The sequence below is a fragment of the Vulpes lagopus genome, chromosome 19 (assembly GCF_018345385.1).
Source record: "Vulpes lagopus strain Blue_001 chromosome 19, ASM1834538v1, whole genome shotgun sequence".
Taxonomy (NCBI): Eukaryota; Metazoa; Chordata; class Mammalia; order Carnivora; family Canidae; genus Vulpes; species Vulpes lagopus.
In genome coordinates, this window is record NC_054842.1 from 37318210 (window position 1) to 37337738 (window position 19529).

Consider the following 19529-nt stretch of genomic DNA (forward strand, 5'->3'; position numbering starts at 1 on the left):
TATCTATAGATAGAGGAAAAATATGTGTATAGAGATAGATGAGATGATAGATACAGGTATAAATTTCTAGGGATCACCTTTAGCAAACCTAATAGGTCCTCAACAAATCACAGTTCCCTTCTCCCGCTGGGCTGGTCTTGCACTTGGTATTACCACTGCCCCAGCTGCTTTTGAAAGGTAAATTTGGGTGACAGTTTTGGCAGAGGAGCCTGGAATATGGCAAGTCTCCCATCTGGCTCAACCCAGAGGGGCTGGCAGGTGTCCAAGTGAATGGCAAGGTGCCTGGAGTACCATGACCAGCCTTCCCTCGAGGAACAGCCCTGGGCTTTGGACAAGGATTTCACTGATATCCCAGCCTGGTAGGTGCTTGGTGACCCCGGCTGACCTTCTGGGATGACTATTCCCAAAGGCCATCTGTCTAGCATCTTCTCAAAGAAAGGAATCACGGTGGCCACAACACAGCTTCCCAAAGGAGTGCTGTCACCCTTTGCTGGGACCCCAGGAAGCCATCTCTTGTCCCTGTGATAATGCTAATGCCACTGTGACGCAGAGACCTACCTCAGACACGCCACAGGGCTGGGAACACCACAATTTAAAAAACGAAACAAAGAAACCTACTTTGGTGGAAGGTTTTATTGATCCTGCCAGAACTATATTGATGGCTAGGCCTGTACCCACCTTCATGCCCTGTGGCAGCCCTCAGGATGCTCAGACGGCCAGAGTAGGGTATTAACTGGAGATCCAACATAGCCGATCCACCTTCTCCTTAGGGGGCTGCGGTGGGAATGCACCCTGTGCTGATTGCCATGATGCTGCCAATTCAACTCTCTGGAAGAACTGTTTGATTTTCTTCTTATTTATTTAAATAATCTATACACCCAACACAGGACCCTAAGTCCCAACCCCCAGATCAAGAGTCCTATGTTCTTCCAACTGAGCCAGCCAGGCATCCCATGATTTTCTTGTTTAGCCCTTGTGTGAAGGTTGGCTCAGCCTCCACTGCAGGGCCTATCATTTTGTCATGTTTCTCATGTGCTAGACCTGAGGGTAACCCTGGGGAAAAGTCCATAGACCCTGCCCTCAAGGTGCTCACAGTTGCCTGGGGGAGGCAGGCAGACAGCAACAGCACCATGACTCTGCTACAGCAGGAATGGTACACGGTGGGGTTGCGAGGCCGTAGGGAGGCAGAAAGACATGTGGGAACATAGGTGGTATTTCAGAAGAATGAACTTGAATCTGCTCAAATCTGAAATGGATGATTTGTGCAACACTCAGAACAGGGCACCTCTCAGCTAATGAATGAGTCCTCCAGCTAATGAGTCCTCCACAGCAACGGAGAAGCCAACTCAGAGCGTGACTGTGACATCACCTGCACATATATCCGGGGACTCCCAAACCCAAAAGAGGGATTGGTGCTTGTGAGCAGACCTTCCAGACCACAGAGACCCTGCTCGGGGCATTGAAAGACCAGCAGTGAAGGCAGCAGTACCTGTGTGGGCAGAGACTCCATTTAGAAATAATTACAACGCTAAGAATTATAATAAAATCTATCTTGGACTAAACACCCTTTAAGTACTAGATTCATTATATACGTTATCTCATTTAAGCCCCCAGACAGCTAGATATTAACATCCCCATTATTTTCTTTTTTTTTTTTTTTTTAAGATTTTATTCATGAGAGACACATAGAGAGGCAGAGACCCAGACAGAGGAGAAGCAGGCTCCATTCAGGGAGCCGGATGTGAGACCTGATCCCCAGACCCCAGGATCATGCCCTAGGCCAAAGGCAGGTGCCAAACTGCTGAGCCACCCAGGGATCCCCTATCCCCATTATTTTCAATGAGGAAATAAAGTCCAGAAAGGGGAAGTAAATTGTCCAAAGTTGTATTTCATAGTCCGTCCTAGAACGGGGGTACTGCAATCCACGCAGCCCACGATCTTTCCAAGTTGCCACAGAGCCTTAGGTGAGAATCCTGCCTCGGAAGGGTGCAATTTTTCCAGATAGGCTAAAATATTGCAGTAACAAATAACACCAAGATCCTCATGGCTTAATGATTAAAAGTTTATTATTCTCTGTCAAACCAGGGAGGTGGAGTGGGGTTTCTGCTTGGAATGCCACAGCCACCAGAGGGGAGGAAGAAAAAGGCTGGAGCATCTGCAGGGTCCTTCATGGACTCAGCCCAGAAGCCCTGCCCCACTCCCTCTCACACCTCATTGGCCAGATGTAGTCACATGGCCCACCCATACATGGCAGGTGGCTGATGCCAAAGGTAGCCTCCAGGATGCAAAGGAGAGCAGGGTTTAGTTTAGTGAGCACTGATAATAACTCCCACAGAGACTTAACTGAAAAGAGAGTGACTGAAAAAGTCTTTTTGGGAGTAACCCTGAGATGATACTGAGTACAATGTGGGCCGAGGGGGAACATTAACTCATTCATCTAATGGGATTACAGGGCACTAGAGCTACGTTCTGAGATTCAGAGATAAGAATTGGCACCCCTGTCCTCAGTGAACTCATGGTCCCTGTACTGTAATCATTATATTACCATTTCATAAGCACTATAGGAACCCAGTGGGGACCTAAATGAGGGAAGCTGGGGCAGCCTCAAGGAGGAGGTAACAGTAAAACAAATGATAGTTGAAGGAGGCAAAGATTTAAGTTCTCAGTTGCCTAGGGGGGCCACATTACAGGGACCTTACATGGGTCATATCAACAGTGGTACTCATGGGACACCCAGTTCCTTTTAGAGTCCAGGCTCAGAACGGAGAGCTCTTAAAAAGACAACCAAGTCCTATCAGGGAAAAGTTAATATAGATAGATTTTTCCTTCCACTCATAATAACATACTCCATCTCCTTCGTGGCAAGAGAAATGTAAATTAAAAATACACTAAGGTAGCATTTATCACCTATCAGACTAGCAAAAATCCCAAACTACAGCATATTCTTTTGAAGTTTTGAGAAAAGAAGCATTCCTATACACTGTGAGAGGGAGTGTATATTAATATATTCCCTACCAATGGGGAATCAGGCAACATTTGTCAAAATTTAAAGTGTGTATACTCTTGGACCTAACAATTTCACACAGAGGGATTTATCCAATAGATATATGTTTGCACCCATGAAGTGTGTACAAGATTATTCATTGTGGCATTATTAGTAAAAGACTGGAAATAATCCAAGTGTCCATAAAAAATTGGTTAAATAAATTATTTACACAGAATATTAGACAGCTGTAAAAAGGAGGAAACTTATGATGTACTAATACAGAACAATCTCTAAGATATGAGCTAAGGGGAAAAAAAAGCAAAGTACAATAAAGTACGTGAAATGCTACCATTGGTGGAAGAAAGAAAAAGGAACTCTATATTCGTAAGACTGCTGAAGTATAACTTTCAGGATAGGCTAGGTGATGCTGCAGTAACAAGTGACTTAAACATCTCAGTGGATTACACACTTTTTTTTTTTTTTTTTTTTTTTACTGTTCACAACCAATGTCCATTGTAGATTGGCTTCAGCTCTGATCCACATACCACCCATACTGGGAGACCCAGGCTAATGGAACAGGCCCTAAGGAAACTTGGCAGGTTTCATGGCAGAGGGAAAGGGATATTGAAGAACATGCACTGGCTGTGAAATCTTCTTCATGATTGTGAACCAAATAATATTTCTGGCCACCTTTCATTAGCTGAGGAAGTCACATGACCACTACTGAGTGCAGCAGGGCAAAAGTGTATCTTGCAGGGAAGAGCTCCATATGTCACATAGTCAAGCCTATGGACAATAGGACAGGCATGTATAAGCCTCCCACTGGGAGGGGAAACAACTAATTATAAACAGTAATGCAACCTGGAACTAAGAAATTAATACTCGTGGATGAGATATTGGAAACTGGGTAGATAGGATGGGCACTTTCACTTTGTGTGTGTGTGTGTGTGTGTGTGTGTGTGTGTGTATAGTTACATGAACATATTATGCATAAGAAGTGTTGCCAAGTAGCTACGTAAAAATATATCCAGATCAGGGGTGCCTGGCTTGCTCAATTGGAAGAGAACATAACTGTTGACTCAGCTGGGGTGTAATTTCGAGTCCCATATTGAGTATAAAGATAATTATATATATATATATCCAGATTTTTTTTCCTGTGGCATGAACTCCAGATACATCATCTGAATGCACTGATAAGCTCCTGACATCTTACTGATAATAAATCCTGCTCAGAAGCATGTGAGGATCAGCAAGTCCAACCAGTACCATGGCAGTGCTCCATGCTCCACACTCCACGCAGGGAAGAGTAACTGCCAGGGCTTTGCAGGGAGAAGCAGGAGTCTGTATCTGGTTTATCCAATTTGAGGACTCAAGTGACTTGGTGGGGAGCATCACAGTCCCCAGACCTTCAGCAAGTGTAGGATATTAGGGACTCTGGGTGGAATGAATAGATAATAGACCTGGGACAGCTGACAGGGTGTACACAGCAAATGAGCAAAACTCATGGGTAAGCAGAGTAAAGCACCAGGGAAGCAAAATAAGGAGTGAGATCTGAGAGAGGAGGGCCGTTAACTGAAGGATGAGCTTTAAGGTTGGAAGCCAAGAAATCAGCATGGATCAGGAAAGAGAGCACAGGGTGAACTGAGGAAAGTTCAAGGCCAAAGACAAGACCAGTGAAAGGAGCCAAAGCCCAAGTGTCTAGGCAGCCAGCTGAGGGGGCAGGCTGTCCAAGGGCTGAAAGACCCGTCAGGACCCCACAGCCGGCACAGAGCAGGGGCCACCCTGCCAAGGGCTGGACCGCAAGAGCCCTGTGACAGGGATTCAGAATCCCATCCTGCGTTTATAACCCCCAGGGATCTTACAGGGGAGACCTGGAAGCCCCCCAGGGGTAGCAGGAATTGCTTAAGGGGCTAAAACAGTCATCTGTGTGCATGGCTGCTGCACTGGCCTACACTCTGGAGACACTGGGCCTTCGTGGCCTGTCCATGGAGATGGTGGGCTTTGTTGTTGATCATGCCCCCCCATGACACCCCCTTTCTTCCTCCAGTACCACTTCAACCCCTCGCAGTCCATCCTGGTGATGGAAGGTGACGACATTGGGAACATCAATCGCGCCCTCCAGAAGGTGTCCTACATCAACTCCAGGCAGTTCCCGACGGCGGGCGTGCGGCGCCTGAGAGTCTCTTCCAAAGTCCAGTGAGTAGACACACTCGTGTCCGCCAGGAGCCCAGCGAAGCGGCAGAGAGGGCCCCTGGGGAATGTTCCCTGGCAAAACAGAACTCATCTTTCTTCAGCTATTCGCAGTTTCTCTGCCATCCCTACGAGGGTGCCCCAATGGATCTGTGTTGTCTTCTTTAATGTGCTGTTGCTTTGCCAACACATATCGAGCTTTCTCTAATTCAGAATGTGATGTACCGCTTCCTGTAAGTTCTCAGCTCAGTTTTAAGTGGTCTGATTTAAGGTTACAGTAACTGGTACATAGTAGGTGTACCTTGACAAATGTTTATTAAATTGGATTAAATCAACCAACCCAGCTTTGCAGAGCAACTAAATAGCACAGGTATGCAAGAAAAAGAGAGGGTGTGGTTCTTATCCTAAGGGATCAGAGTTCAGTAACAGAGATGAGACCATTTATTAGTGAAGCCTGTGGATCCCACCCTTCTTGGTCTGTCAAGTCATTTCTCAGCCACAGCCACTGCCTGGTAGGGCAGCAAGGACAGGACCCCAGAAAAACTCCAGGGAGGGGGAGATACCTAGCCCCTGGAGCAAGGAAACCGAACCCAGAAGAACAGGAACAAGGCTGGGAAAGATGGGTCTGCTGACTGCCACGTTACTGGGGCCAGAGACAGGTGCCCGGCTAAACCCCACAGGCAGCAATTAGATTCAACAGTTCTAGTGACAGAGGAGGTGCTCCCACCTTCACGCTAAGGGCACCCTTGGAGGCCTGGGATAGGGAGCAAGCACCTCCAGGTCAGCTCCACACTTCAGTCAAGTAGGGGGACCAGGCTACCATAAACTGACAAGGGGCAGGGTGCCCTCTCGGATTGGTACAGCAAAGGCCAGACACAATCGGGAGCACACCGCTGCTCCCACACTCACCTACCTCCAAGAATGGAGTGGCTGAGCATGGTGTCCACCCAGACTGTGCTTCCCTCAGGAACTTTCCCAAGGGATACAAGTTGACAAATGCCACCCACTGGAGTCCACCCAGCCTACCCAGAGCATCCATCCACCCACTGGAGTCCACCCAGCCTACCCAGAGCATCCATCTGGGCCCCGGGGGCTCTTGTAACCTAGGTCTTTGGCCTAGAGAAGCCGCGGAGAGTGCCAGTGACTCGCATGCCTGATGGAATCTGATGAGGGTGTCAGATCTGCCAACATTTACTGAGCTCCCACCACGATGCAGGCTCTGGGGTCGGCTTCTTTGCTATATGTCATCACATTTGATCCTTAACTACTCTAAGATAATTATCATCAACTACATTGTATAGATGGAGAAACCAGTTCACAGGAGTCACACCTTGCCCAGGGTCACCTAAGCCCATTATGCCAGAGCCAGGCCATCGACCTTATCTTGACTTGCCAGGCCTTGCTCATGGGGTCACATCATTCCACCTTCCAGGTATTTCTGTGGCAATGTATCAGGAGAAAAGAGTGTGATCAGTAGCACTCGGCTGGCACATCTGCAACAGGGGCACGGTGGGATCTCCTTGTAGAGAGACAACATATACAAGCGCAGGAGAGTTCGGCCCTGGGGTCTCAGCGAGGTGCCCGTCACCAGCCAGTTAGGCAGCAATTTGCTTACCAAATCCTAATGCACATACCAAGCAGTTGCTAATTAATATTGCTGCTGATTACTTTGTTAAAGAATAATTAAAGGCTTAACAGTTACTTGTTGCTTGTATAGAAGATTCCCATTTCTCCCAGAAGCCAATCTTCTTTAAGTCCCTAGATTGTTATTAGTTCTGACTATAATGTGGCTTTAAATCTGAATGTCTGTTGACACCCTCAGAGTCTCTGAGGTACCTGGCAAGGACTAGAGGTGGTAGTGTGTATCCTTGTCCATGGCCGCATGAAGGATGCTTTTGTCGCTCACTCTTCAGCGCTGTGACCACAGCTGTTTTCCCAGGTGCTTTGGAGAAGATGTGTGCATCAGCGTCCCTGACGTGGATGCCTATGTGATGGTGCTGCAGGCCATCGAGCCCCAGATCAGCCTCCGTGGCACAGACCGCCTCTGGAGACCTGCTGCCCAGTTTGAAAGTGCCCGAGGGGTGACCCTCTTCCCCGACCTCAAGATTGTGAGCACCTTCACCAAAGCCGAGGCCCTAGGTGACCTGAAGACCACAGGTACAGATGCGTACTAGGTTGTGGGGTGGGATCGGTTCACCCAGCCATGTCACGTGCCGCTTCAGGACAGCGGCACTGCTCACCACGGCAGGGAATTTCTAATAGCAAAGCAAACAAAGCTGCAAGCAACACAAATAACAGGAGGGAAACGAACCATTTGGCAAATAATTGGTCCACCTGCGTACGTGAGGTGATGTTGGAGGGAGAGTATTTATGTCAAATGGTAAATGAAAGAAAGCAAGATGCAAATTACAGAGGGCCCCCCCACACACACACACAGGAAAATGTCAAGAAGAAAACACACCTATCGCTAGCAGTGCCGTTCTCTGAGACACAGAAGAGCCAGTTTGTCTCTGCTCTCCTTCACTTTGCTGCAAATGCAAAATGTTCAATAGTAAACATGTATTATTTTGATAATTGGAAGAACAGCTAAAGAGGCACAAAGAAAAAATTCTAGCTGCACCTTAATATACACCCAGTAAAAGTCAGGTGTGATCCAGCAGCATTAGTCTCAGCTCTCAGGAAACTTTGCAACACATCTATCCTTGGGAGGGCCACTCGACGGAGGTGGAGTAGTTGAGATGATCTGCTGGGAGAGACAGGTGCATGGAAAGCTACGGTGCTCTCAGCTGTCGGAGAGGGAGGGGTGATGGGAAGGAAGAAAGGGAAACCCAGGACTCAGATCTACAGGGGAAATACTCATTTAACCGTCCTCTGCAGCCTCCTCCAGGAGCAGACTCCAGCTCTCCCTCCCACCTCCCTCCCAAAGCAGCTGCTAATGATGTGCTGGCACCAGTGGGCCTGAGTCCCTGAAGGGCTGCCCCTCTAACAGTCCTAATTACTCACTGCCTTAAACCACCATGGTCCCTAGCGAATGGGATGCCTCAAAAGGTAGCTTTTCTTAGCTCATGGTAATAGACAGTGTCTTACCAGGGGTCCCTGCCAGGACAGGGCTGTTTCCTAGCAACACCCCACCACCACCAGGTACATTAGGGCCTGTGATCTTTCCCTTCCCCTCATTTGTAGAATAATCATTATTATAGATGCTTTAAGAAAGCAGGCTCATGGCATGTGCCACCAGGGCTCAGTGACCCACCCCAGCATCATCTGCTGCCCCTACTGACCTCCTCTTTGTGCTGTGTCAATACCAAAGAGAGGCGAGTCCCGAATGTACAACACCCCCTCACCTCTGTGTTCTCCCCTTTGCTAGTGCCCTACCCTCTGCCTAGAAGGTCCCTGTCCCTCCCCATCCATGTGACTGCTGGCAAACATCTCCACCGCCAGCACTCTCTCCCCTAGACTGGGCTAGCTCTCCAGCTCTGTAAGCCCTCCAGTGACCGATGCTTCTGTGTCACGTCACGTGCACATTTGCTAGCCCTCGGTGGCAGTGATCTGTTAATTAAGCCAAACCAGGGGCTCCGTGAGGGCTCAACTGTGGCTGATTCACCTCTAAATGCCTGAGCCCAGCACAGCCCCTTCAGCACCATGGGAATCAAGAGAAGTACATACAGATGGAAGACAGAACTTATAACACAGCCACAGGAGAACAAGAAAATAGGCACAGCGTGCCCCCTGCCTAGCGTGAGCAGTGAGCCAGCCACATGGGGAGGAAGGAGAGAGGCTGACCTAAACCCACCTGACAAGAAGCTGGCAAAAAACTCCAGAAACCACGCAAAGGCTATTTGAAATCCAGATACACATATGCTATCACTAATGATAGGTCTTAAGTGTAGATTAACATGATTTTAGATTCTGCCAGTGAAACGTGAAGCCACTGGGATTGACAAGCATCTAACAATTAAGCATATGAAGTTATTTAGAATAATGTATATCTAGTGAGAGTAAAAAATATTTCTGGTGTCACGAAAACATTAAAATAGAAAATAATTATTTAAAATAATTCTCTTTAATAAATCCTTTTTAAATTTCTATTTTCATAAATATTTTATAGTATACAAAATATATTAGTCCACTTTATAAATAAATAAGTATACATATTTAAATGATCTCAGTTCAGAAATTTTTCCCAGAAAGGTTACAAGATCAAAAACATTTGAAGACTACCAGCCCAAAGGTTATGGATTTATAAACTATGGAATCAGAAAGTCATGGCTTTTGTCTCAGCTCTTCCCCTAATATTTGTGTAAGCCTGCGCAATCCACCCTACTCCATGGACCCTCTACTTAATTGTTGGTGAAATGGGGGTAATAATAAAACCCCATTTACTATCTATCTGTTAGGATTGTTTGCACAATGCCTGGTCCATAGCAAGCACCCCCATAAATACCAGTCAATTTTATTATTTTTTTTAAATCCAGTATAGTTAACATACAGTGTAATATTAGTTTCAGCTCTATAATACAGTGATTCAACACTTCACCCAAGGCTCGTTGCAACAAGTGTACTCCTTAATCCCCACCACCTATTTCACCCATCCATCCCCTTATCCACCTCCCCTCTGGTGACCATCAGTTTGTTCTCTATAATTAAAGGTATGCTTTCTGGTTTGGTTCTCTCCTTTGTTCATTTGTTCCTTAAATTCCACATATGAGTTAAATCATATGGTATTTGTCTTTGAGTGCATTTCAAGATCCATCCATGTTGTTGCAGAATGACAAGGTTTCATTCTTTGTTATAGTTTAATAATAATCCATCGTGTAAATATGTATGTGTATGTGCATGTGTGTATATACATACATATATATGTGTATGTATGTGTGTAAATAAACACACACACACACACACACACCACTTCTTCTTTAATCCACTCATCCATCAATGGACACTTGGGCCGCTACCGTAATTTGGCTATTGTAAATAATCCTGCAATAAAAGTAGGGGTGCATAGGTCTTTTTATTTACAAAAAAAAAAGGTTTTATTTATTTATTTATGAGAGACACAGAGAGAGATAGAGAGAGACAGAGACACAGGCAGAGGGAGAAGCAGGCTCCATGCAAGGAGCCTGCCTGAGGTGGGACTCGATCCTGGATCTCCAGGATCACACCCTGGGATGAAGGTGGCACTAAACCACTGAGCCACTCGGGCTGCCCTGCATAGGTCTTTTTAAATTAGTGTTTATGGATTCTTTGGGTTAATACACAGTAGTGGAATTATGGGATCATATGATGATTTTAAATTTTTTTAGTAATCTCCATACTGTTCACAGTGGCTGCACCAGTTTCCATTTCCACCAACAGTGCATGAGGGTTCCTTTTTCTCCACATCCTCATCACTTATTGTTTCTTGTGTTTTTTATTTTAGCCATTCTGACAGGTGTGAGGTGATGCCTCATTGTGACTTTGATTTTTTTTGTGTGTGCGTGACTTTGATTTACATTTCCCTGATGATGAATGATGTTGAGCACCTTTTCATGTGTCTGCAGCCATCTGTATGTCTTCTTTGGAAAAAAATGTCTTTCATGTCTTTTGACCTTTTTTAATTGGATTATTTGTTTTGGGGGTGTTGAGTTGTATGACTTCTTTATATATTTTGGATACCAACCCTTTATCAGATAGTCATATGCAAATATCCTCCCCACTCATTAAGTAATCTTTTAGTTTTGATTATTGGTTCCTTTATTGTGCAAAAGTCTTTTATTTGATGAAATCTCAAGTTTGTTTTTGGTTTTTGTTTCCCTTGCCTCAGGACACATAACAAGCAAGTTTTTTTCTATGGCCAATGTCAGAGAAATTACTGGCTGTGCTCTCTACTAGGATTGTTATGGTTTCCAGTCTCTCAGTTAGGTCTTTAATCCATGTTAAGTTTATTTTTGTATGTGGTATAAGAAGATGTTCTGGTTTTTCCAACAACATTTGTTGAAAAGACTGTCATTTTCCCATTGTACAGTCTTGTCTCCTGTTTTATAGATTAATTGACTAATAAGCATGGGTTTATTTCTGGGCTCTCTACTCTGTTCTATTGATCTATGTGTCTGTTTTTGTGCCAGTACCATAGTGTTTTGATTACCACAGCTCTGCAGAATATCTCGAAATCTGGAATTGTGATGCCTCCAGTTTTGTTGTTCTTCTTCAAGATTGCTTTGGCTGTTCAGGGTCTTCTGTGATTCCATACAAATTTTAGGATTGATTTTTATAGTTATGTGAAGAATGCTGTCAATGTTTTTGTTTTGTTTTTTAATATTTTATTTATTCATTCAGGAGAGACAGAGAGAGGCAGAGACATAGGTAGAGGGAGAAGCAGGCTCCCCACGGGGAGCCCGACTTGGGACTCGATCCCAGGACCTCAGGATCACACCCTGAGCCAAAAGCAGAGGCCCAACCACTGAGCCACCCACACATCCCAAATGAGATTGTTTCTTTCTTTTTCTGATTATTAGTGTATGGAAATGCAACAGATTTCTGTATATTGATTTTGTATCCTGTGACCTTACTAAATTCATTTATCAGTACTAGTTGTTTTTTGGTGGAATCTGTAGGGTTTTCTATATATACTATTAGGTCATCTGCAAATAGTGAAAGTTTTACTTCCTCCTTACCAACTTGGATGCACTTTCTTTCTTTTTGTTGCCTAATTGCTGTGGTTACCGCTTCTAGTACTATGTTGAATAAAAGTGGTGAGAGAGGATATTCTTGTCTTATTCCCAATCTTAGGGACAAGCTCTCAGTTTTTCACCAATGAATATGATGGAACTGTGGGTTTTTCACGTGATATAACCGTGGGCTTAATTAACGTTGAGGTATCTTCTCTCTAACCCTACTATCTTGAGGATTTTTATCATGAATAGATGTTGTACTTTGTCAAATGCTTTTTTTGCATCTATTGAAATGATCATATGGTTTTCATCCTTTTCTCTTGTCCATGTGATGTATCACATTGATTGATTTGTGAATATTGAACCACCCTTGCATCCCAGGAATAAATCCAACTTGATCATGGTGAATGATTTCTTTATTGTTGGATTTGGTTTCCTAGTATTTTGTTGAGGATTTTTGCATCCATGCTCATCAAAGATATTGGTTGGCCTGTACTTTTCTTTTTTGGTAGTGTCTTTATCTTGTTTTGGTATCAGGGTAATGCTGACCTCATAGAATGAAATCTGGATGCTTTCCTTCTTCAATTTTTTTAGAATACTTTCAGTAATATAGGTATGAACTCTTTTTTAAATGTTTGATAGAATTCACCTGTGAGGCCATGTGGTCTTGGACTTTTGTTGGGAGGTGTTTGATTACTGATTCAATTTCACTGTGATAATTGGCATGTTCTATGTCTTCCTGATTTTCTATTTCTTCCTGATTCTGTTTTGGGATGTTCTATATTTCTAGGAATTGATCCATTTCTCCTAGGTTATTTGTTGGCATATGATTTGTCATAATGTTCTCTTATAAACCTTTGTATTCCTGTGGTGTTGGTTGTTATTTCTTTTTCTGATTTGATTTTAGCTCTTTTTTTTTTTGGATGAGTGTAACTAAACGTTTATCAATTTTTGTGATCTTTTAAAAAAAACCAACTCTTACATTAGAAGATGGCGGAGGAGTAGGGTCTCCAGGTCACCTGTCCTCAGCAAATTACCTAGAAAACCATCCAATCATCCTGAAAACCTACGAATTCGGCCTGAGATTTAAAGAGAGACCAGCTGGAACGCTCCAGTGAGAAGAGTTCGCGCTTCTATCAAGGTAGGAAGACGGGGAAAAAGAAATAAAGAAACAAAAGGCCTCCGAGGGGGAGGGGCCCCGCGAGGAGCCGGGCTGAGGCCGGGGCGAGTGTCCCCAGGACAGGAGAGCCCCGTCCCGGAGGAGCAGGAGCTGCACCAACCTTCCCCGCGGAAAGGGGCTCCCCGGGAATTGGAGCAGGATCCCCAGAAAGGCGGGGACGCCCTCGGGCTCCCTGGGACAGTAACAGAGGAACTGCGCCCCAGAGAGTGCGCCGAGCTCCCTAAGGGCTGCAGCGCTCGGCGGGACCCGGAGCAGCTCGGAGGGGCTCGGGCGGCGGCTCCGCGGAGGGGGCTACGGGGCTCCGGGAACAGCTCGGCGGCGGCGGCTCGGGCGGAGGAAGAAGCTCCGCGGAGGGGGCTGCGCGGCTCCGGGAACAGCTCGGAGGGGCTCGGGCGGCGGCTCCGCGGAGGGGGCTGCGCGGCTCCGGGAACAGCTCAGCGGCGGCGGCTCGCGCAGAGGAAGAAGCTCCGCGCGGAGGGGGCTGCGCGGCTCCGGGAACAGCTCGGAGAGGCTCGGGCGGCGGCTCCGCGGAGGGGGCTGCGCGGCTCCGGGAACAGCTCGGAGGGGCTCGGGCGGCGGCTCCGCGGAGGGGGCTGCACCGCCGGGAGCGCGAATCCAACAGCGCAGGCCCCGGAGCACAGGGCGCCGGGACACAGCCCAGGATCCGGCCTCCCCCGGGACAGGCAGAGGCCGGGAGGGCCCACGACAGCAAGGACGCTCCTGCCTGGAACTGAGCAGATCAGCGGCCCCGCCCCGGAGCCCCCAGGCCCTGCAGACGGAGAGCCCCGGAGCTACTGCGGGGGCTGGATCCAGGGTCCCAGAGCTGCCCCCGCCACTGTGGCTTCCTCCCGGGGCCTCACGGGGTCAACAACCCCCACCGAGCCCTGCACCAGGCAGGGACAGAACAGCTCCCCCAAGTGCCAACACCTGAGAATCAGCACAGCAGGCCCCTCCCCCAGAAGACCAGCGAGACGGACCAGTTCCAAGGGAAGTCAAGGGACTTAAACTACACAGAATCGGAAGATACTCCCCCGTGGTTTTTTTTGTTTTTTGTTTTTTTGTTTTTGTTTTTGTTTTTGTTTTTTTGTTTTGTTTTGTTTTGTTTTGCGCTTTTTTTTTCTCTCTTTCTTCTTGATTTCTGATTGCTTCCCCCACCCCCCCTTTTTTCTTTTTTCTCCTTTCTTTCTTTTTCTTTCTTTTTCTTCTCTTTTTCCCCTATTTTTTTCTTCTTTCTCTTTTTTCTTTTTCTCTTTTCTTTCCTTCTCTCTCTTTTTCTCCTTTTCCCAATACAACTTGTTTTTGGCCACTCTGCACTGAGCAAAATGACTAGAAGGAAAACCCCTCAAAAAAAAGAATCAGAAACAGCCCACTCTCCCACAGAGTTACAAAATATGGATTACAATTCAATGTCAGAAAGCCAATTCAGAAGCACTATTTTACAGCTACTGGTGGCTCTAGAAAAAACCATAAAGGACTCAAGAGACTTCATGACTGCAGAATTTAGATCTAATCAGGCAGAAATTAAAAATCAATTAAATGAGATGCAATCCAAGCTAGAAGTCCTAACGACGAGGCTTGACGAGGTGGAAGAACGAGTGAGTGACATAGAAGACAAGTTGATGGCAAAGAGGGAAACTGAGGAAAAAAGAGACAGGCAATTAAAAGACCATGAGGATAGATTAAGGGAAATAAATGATAGCCTGAGGAAGAAAAACCTACGTTTAATTGGGGTTCCCGAGGGCGCGGAAAGGGACAGAGGGCCAGAATATGTATTTGAACAAATCCTAGCTGAAAACTTTCCGAATCTGGGAAGAGAAACAGGCATTCAGATCCAGGAAATAGAGAGATCCCCCCCTAAAATCAACAAAAACCGTTCAACACCTCGACATTTAATAGTGAAGCTTGCAAATTCCAAAGATAAGGAGAAGATCCTTAAAGCAGCAAGAGAAAAAAAGTCCCTGACTTTTATGGGGAGGAATATTAGGGTAACAGCAGACCTCTCCACAGAGACCTGGCAGGCCAGAAAGGGCTGGCAGGATATATTCAGGGTCCTAAATGAAAAGAACATGCAACCAAGAATACTTTACCCCGCAAGGCTTTCATTCAAAATGGAAGGAGAGATAAAGAGCTTCCAAGACAGGCAGGAACTGAAAGAATATGTAACCTCCAAACCAGCTCTGCAAGAAATTTTAAGGGGGACTCTTAAAATTCCCCTTTAAGAAGAAGTTCAGTGGAACAATCCACAAAAACAAGGACTGAATAGATATGATGACACTAAACTCATATCTATCAATAGTAACTCTGAATGTGAACGGGCTTAATGACCCCATCAAAAGGCGCAGGGTTTCAGACTGGATAAAAAAGCAGGACCCATCTATTTGCTGTCTACAAGAGACTCATTTTAGACAGAAGGACACCTACAACCTGAAAATAAAAGGTTGGAGAACCATTTACCATTCAAATGGTCCTCAAAAGAAAGCAGGGGTTGCCATCCTTATATCAGATAAATTAAAATTTACCCCGAAGACTATAGTGAGAGATGAAGAGGGACACTATCTCATACTCAAAGGATCTATCCAACAAGAGGACTTAACACTCCTCAATATATATGCCCCGAATGTGGGAGCTGCCAAATATTTAAACCAATTAATAACCAAACTCAAGAAATACCTTGATAATAATACACTTATACTTGGTGACTTCAATCTAGCTCTTTCTACCCTGGATAGGTCTTCTAAGCATAATATCTCCAAAGAAACGAGAGCTTTAAATGATACACTGGACCAGATGGATTTCACAGATATCTACAGAACTTTACATCCAAACTCAACTGAATACACATTCTTCTCAAGTGCACATGGAACTTTCTCCAGAATAGACCACATACTGGGTCACAAATCGGGTCTGAACCGATACCAAAAGATCGGGATAGTCCCCTGTATATTCTCAGACCATAATGCCTTGAAATTAGAACTTAATCACAACAAGAAATATGGAAGGACCACAAACACGTGGAGGTTAAGGACCATCCTGCTAAAAGATGAAAAGGTCAACCAGGAAATTAAGGAAGAATTAAAAAGATTCATGGAAACTAATGAAAATGAAGATACAACCGTTCAAAATCTTTGGGATGCAGCAAAAGCAGTCCTGAGGGGGAAATACATCGCAATACAAGCATACATTCAAAAACAGGAAAGATCTCAAATACAAAAGCTCACCTTACACATAAAGGAACTAGAGAAAAAGCAACAAATAGACCCCACCCCCAGCAGAAGAAGAGAGTTAATTAAAATTCGAGCAGAACTCAATGATATCGAGACCAAAAGAACTGTGGAACAGATCAACAGAACCAGGAGTTGGTTCTTTGAAAGAATTAATAAGATAGATAAACCATTAGCCAACCTTATTAAAAAGAAGAGAGAGAAGACTCAAATTAATAAAATCATGAATGAGAAAGGGGACATCACTACCAACACCAAGGAAATACAAACGATTTTAAAAACATATTATGAACAGCTGTACGCCAATAAATTAGGAAATCTAGAAGAAATGGACGCATTCCTGGAAAGCCACAAACTACCAAAACTGGAGCAGGAAGAAATAGAAAACCTGAACAGGCCAATAACCAGGGAGGAAATTGAAGCAGTCATCAAAAACCTCCCAAGACACAAGAGTCCAGGGCCAGATGGCTTCCCAGGGGAATTCTATCAAACGTTTAAAGAAGAAATCATACCTATTCTACTAAAGCTGTTTGGAAAGATAGAAAGAGATGGAGTACTTCCAAATTCGTTCTATGAGGCCAGCATCACCTTAATTCCGAAACCAGACAAAGACCCCACCAAAAAGGAGAATTACAGACCAATATCCCTGATGAACATGGATGCAAAAATTCTCAACAAGATACTAGCCAATAGGATCCAACAACACATTAAGAAAATTATTCACCATGACCAAGTAGGATTTATCCCCGGGACACAAGGCTGGTTCAACACTCGTAAAACCATCAATGTGATTCATCATATCAGCAAGAGAAAAACCAAGAACCATATGATACTCTCATTAGATGCAGAGAAAGCATTTGACAAAATACAGCATCCATTCCTGATCAAAACCCTTCAGAGTGTTGGGATAGAGGGAACTTTCCTCGACATCTTAAAAGCCATCTACGAAAAGCCCACAGCAAATATCATTCTCAATGGGGAAGCACTGGGAGCCTTTCCCCTAAGATCAGGAACAAGACAGGGATGTCCACTCTCACCACTGCTGTTCAACATAGTTCTGGAAGTCCTCGCCTCAGCAATCAGACAACAAAAAGACATTAAAGGCATTCAAATTGGCAAAGAAGAAGTCAAACTCTCCCTCTTCGCCGATGACATGATACTCTACATAGAAAACCCAAAAGCCTCCACCCCCAGATTGCTAGAACTCATACAGCAATTTGGTAGCGTGGCAGGATACAAAATCAATGCCCAGAAATCAATGGCATTTCTATACACTAACAATGAGACTGAAGAAAGAGAAATTAAGGAGTCAATCCCATTTACAATTGCACCCAAAAGCATAAGATACCTAGGAATAAACCTAACCAAAGAGGTAAAAGATCTATACCCTAAAAACTATAGAACACTTCTGAAAGAAATTGAGGAAGACACAAAGAGATGGAAAAATATTCCATGCTCATGGATTGGCAGAATTAATATTGTAAAAATGTCAATGTTACCCAGGGCAATTTACACGTTTAATGCAATCCCTATCAAAATACCATGGACTTTCTTCAGAGAGTTAGAACAAATTATTTTAAGATTTGTGTGGAATCAGAAAAGACCCCGAATAGCCAGGGGACTTTTAAAAAAGAAAACCTTAGCTGGGGGCATCACAATGCCAGATTTCAGGTTGTATTACAAAGCTGTGATCATCAAGACAGTGTGGTACTGGCACAAAAACAGACACATAGATCAATGGAACAGAATAGAGAACCCAGAAGTGGACCCTGAAATGTACGGCCATCTAATATTCGATAAAGGAGGAAAGACTATCCATTGGAAGAAAGACAGTCTCTTCAATAAATGGTGCTGGGAAAATTGGACATCCACATGTAGAAGAATGAAACTGGACCACTCTCTTTCACCATACACAAAGATAAACTCAAAATGGATGAGAGATCTAAATGTGAGACAAGATTCCATCAAAATCCTAGAGGAGAACACAGGCAACACCCTTTTTGAACTTGGCCACAGTAACTTCTTGCAAGATACATCCACGAAGGCAAAAGAAACAAAAGCAAAAATGAACTATTGGGACTTCATCAAGATAAGAAGCTTTTGCACAGCAAAGGATACAGTCAACAAAACTAAAAGACAACCTACAGAATGGGAGAAGATATTTGCAAATGACATATCAGATAAAGGGCTAGTTTCCAAAATCTATAAAGAACTTATTAAACTCAACACCAAAGAAACAAACAATCCAATCATGAAATGGGCAAAAGACATGAAGAGAACTCTCACAGAGGAAGACATGGACATGGCCAACATGCACATGAGAAAATGCTCTGCATCACTTGCCATCAGGGAAATACAAATCAAAACCACAATGAGATACCACCTCACACCAGTGAGAATGGGGAAAATTAACAAGGCAGGAAACAACAAATGTTGGAGAGGATGCGGAGAAAAGGGAACCCTCCTACACTGTTGGTGGGAATGTGAACTGGTGCAGCCACTCTGGAAAACTGTGTGGAGGTTCCTCAAAGAGTTAAAAATAGACCTGCCCTACGACCCAGCAATTGCACTGTTGGGGATTTACCCCAAAGATTCAGATGCAATGAAACGTCGGGACACCTGCACCCCGATGTTTCTATCAGCAATGGCCACAATAGCCAAACTGTGGAAGGAGCCTCGGTGTCCATCGAAAGATGAATGGATAAAGAAGATGTGGTTTATGTATACAATGGAATATTACTCAGCAATTAGAAACGACAAATACCCACCATTTGCTTCAACGTGGATGGAACTGGAGGGTATTATGCTGAGTGAAATAAGTCAATCGGAGAAGGACAAACAGTGTATGTTCTCATTCATTTGGGGAATATGAATAATAGTGAAAGGGAATATAAAGGAAGGGAAAAGAAATGTTGGGAAATATCAGGAAGGGAGACAGAACATAAAGACTCCTAACTCGGGGAAACGAACTAGGGGTGGTGGAAGGGGAGGAGGGCGGGTGTTGGAGGGGAATGGGTGACGGGCACTGAGGTGGTCACTTGACGGGATGAGCACTGGGTGTTTTTCTGTATGTTGGTAAATTAAACACCAATAAAAGTTAATTAAAAAAAAAAAAAAAAAAAACCAACTCTTGATTTCATTGATCTGTTCTAATGTTCTTTCTAGTTTCTATATTATGTATTGCTGCTCTAATCATTATTACCTATTACTACCAGTACTTCCTACTGCTAGTTTTGGATTTTGTTGTTCTTTTTCTAGTTCCATTAAGTCTATATGTGTAAGGTTGTTTGATATTTTTCTTC

The 19529-nt window shown here is 44.5% G+C and overlaps 1 protein-coding gene across 1 annotated transcript in view; it reads left to right on the forward strand.

Moving 5' to 3' along the window:
- Positions 1 to 19529, forward strand: part of CLSTN2 (calsyntenin 2) — a 609016-nt gene that overhangs the window by 570892 nt on the left and 18595 nt on the right. The window contains exons 11-12 of the mRNA XM_041734226.1: positions 5034 to 5182; positions 7116 to 7333. Of these exons, the coding sequence (XP_041590160.1) occupies positions 5034 to 5182; positions 7116 to 7333 (367 nt within the window). The remainder of the gene's footprint in view (positions 1 to 5033; positions 5183 to 7115; positions 7334 to 19529) is intronic.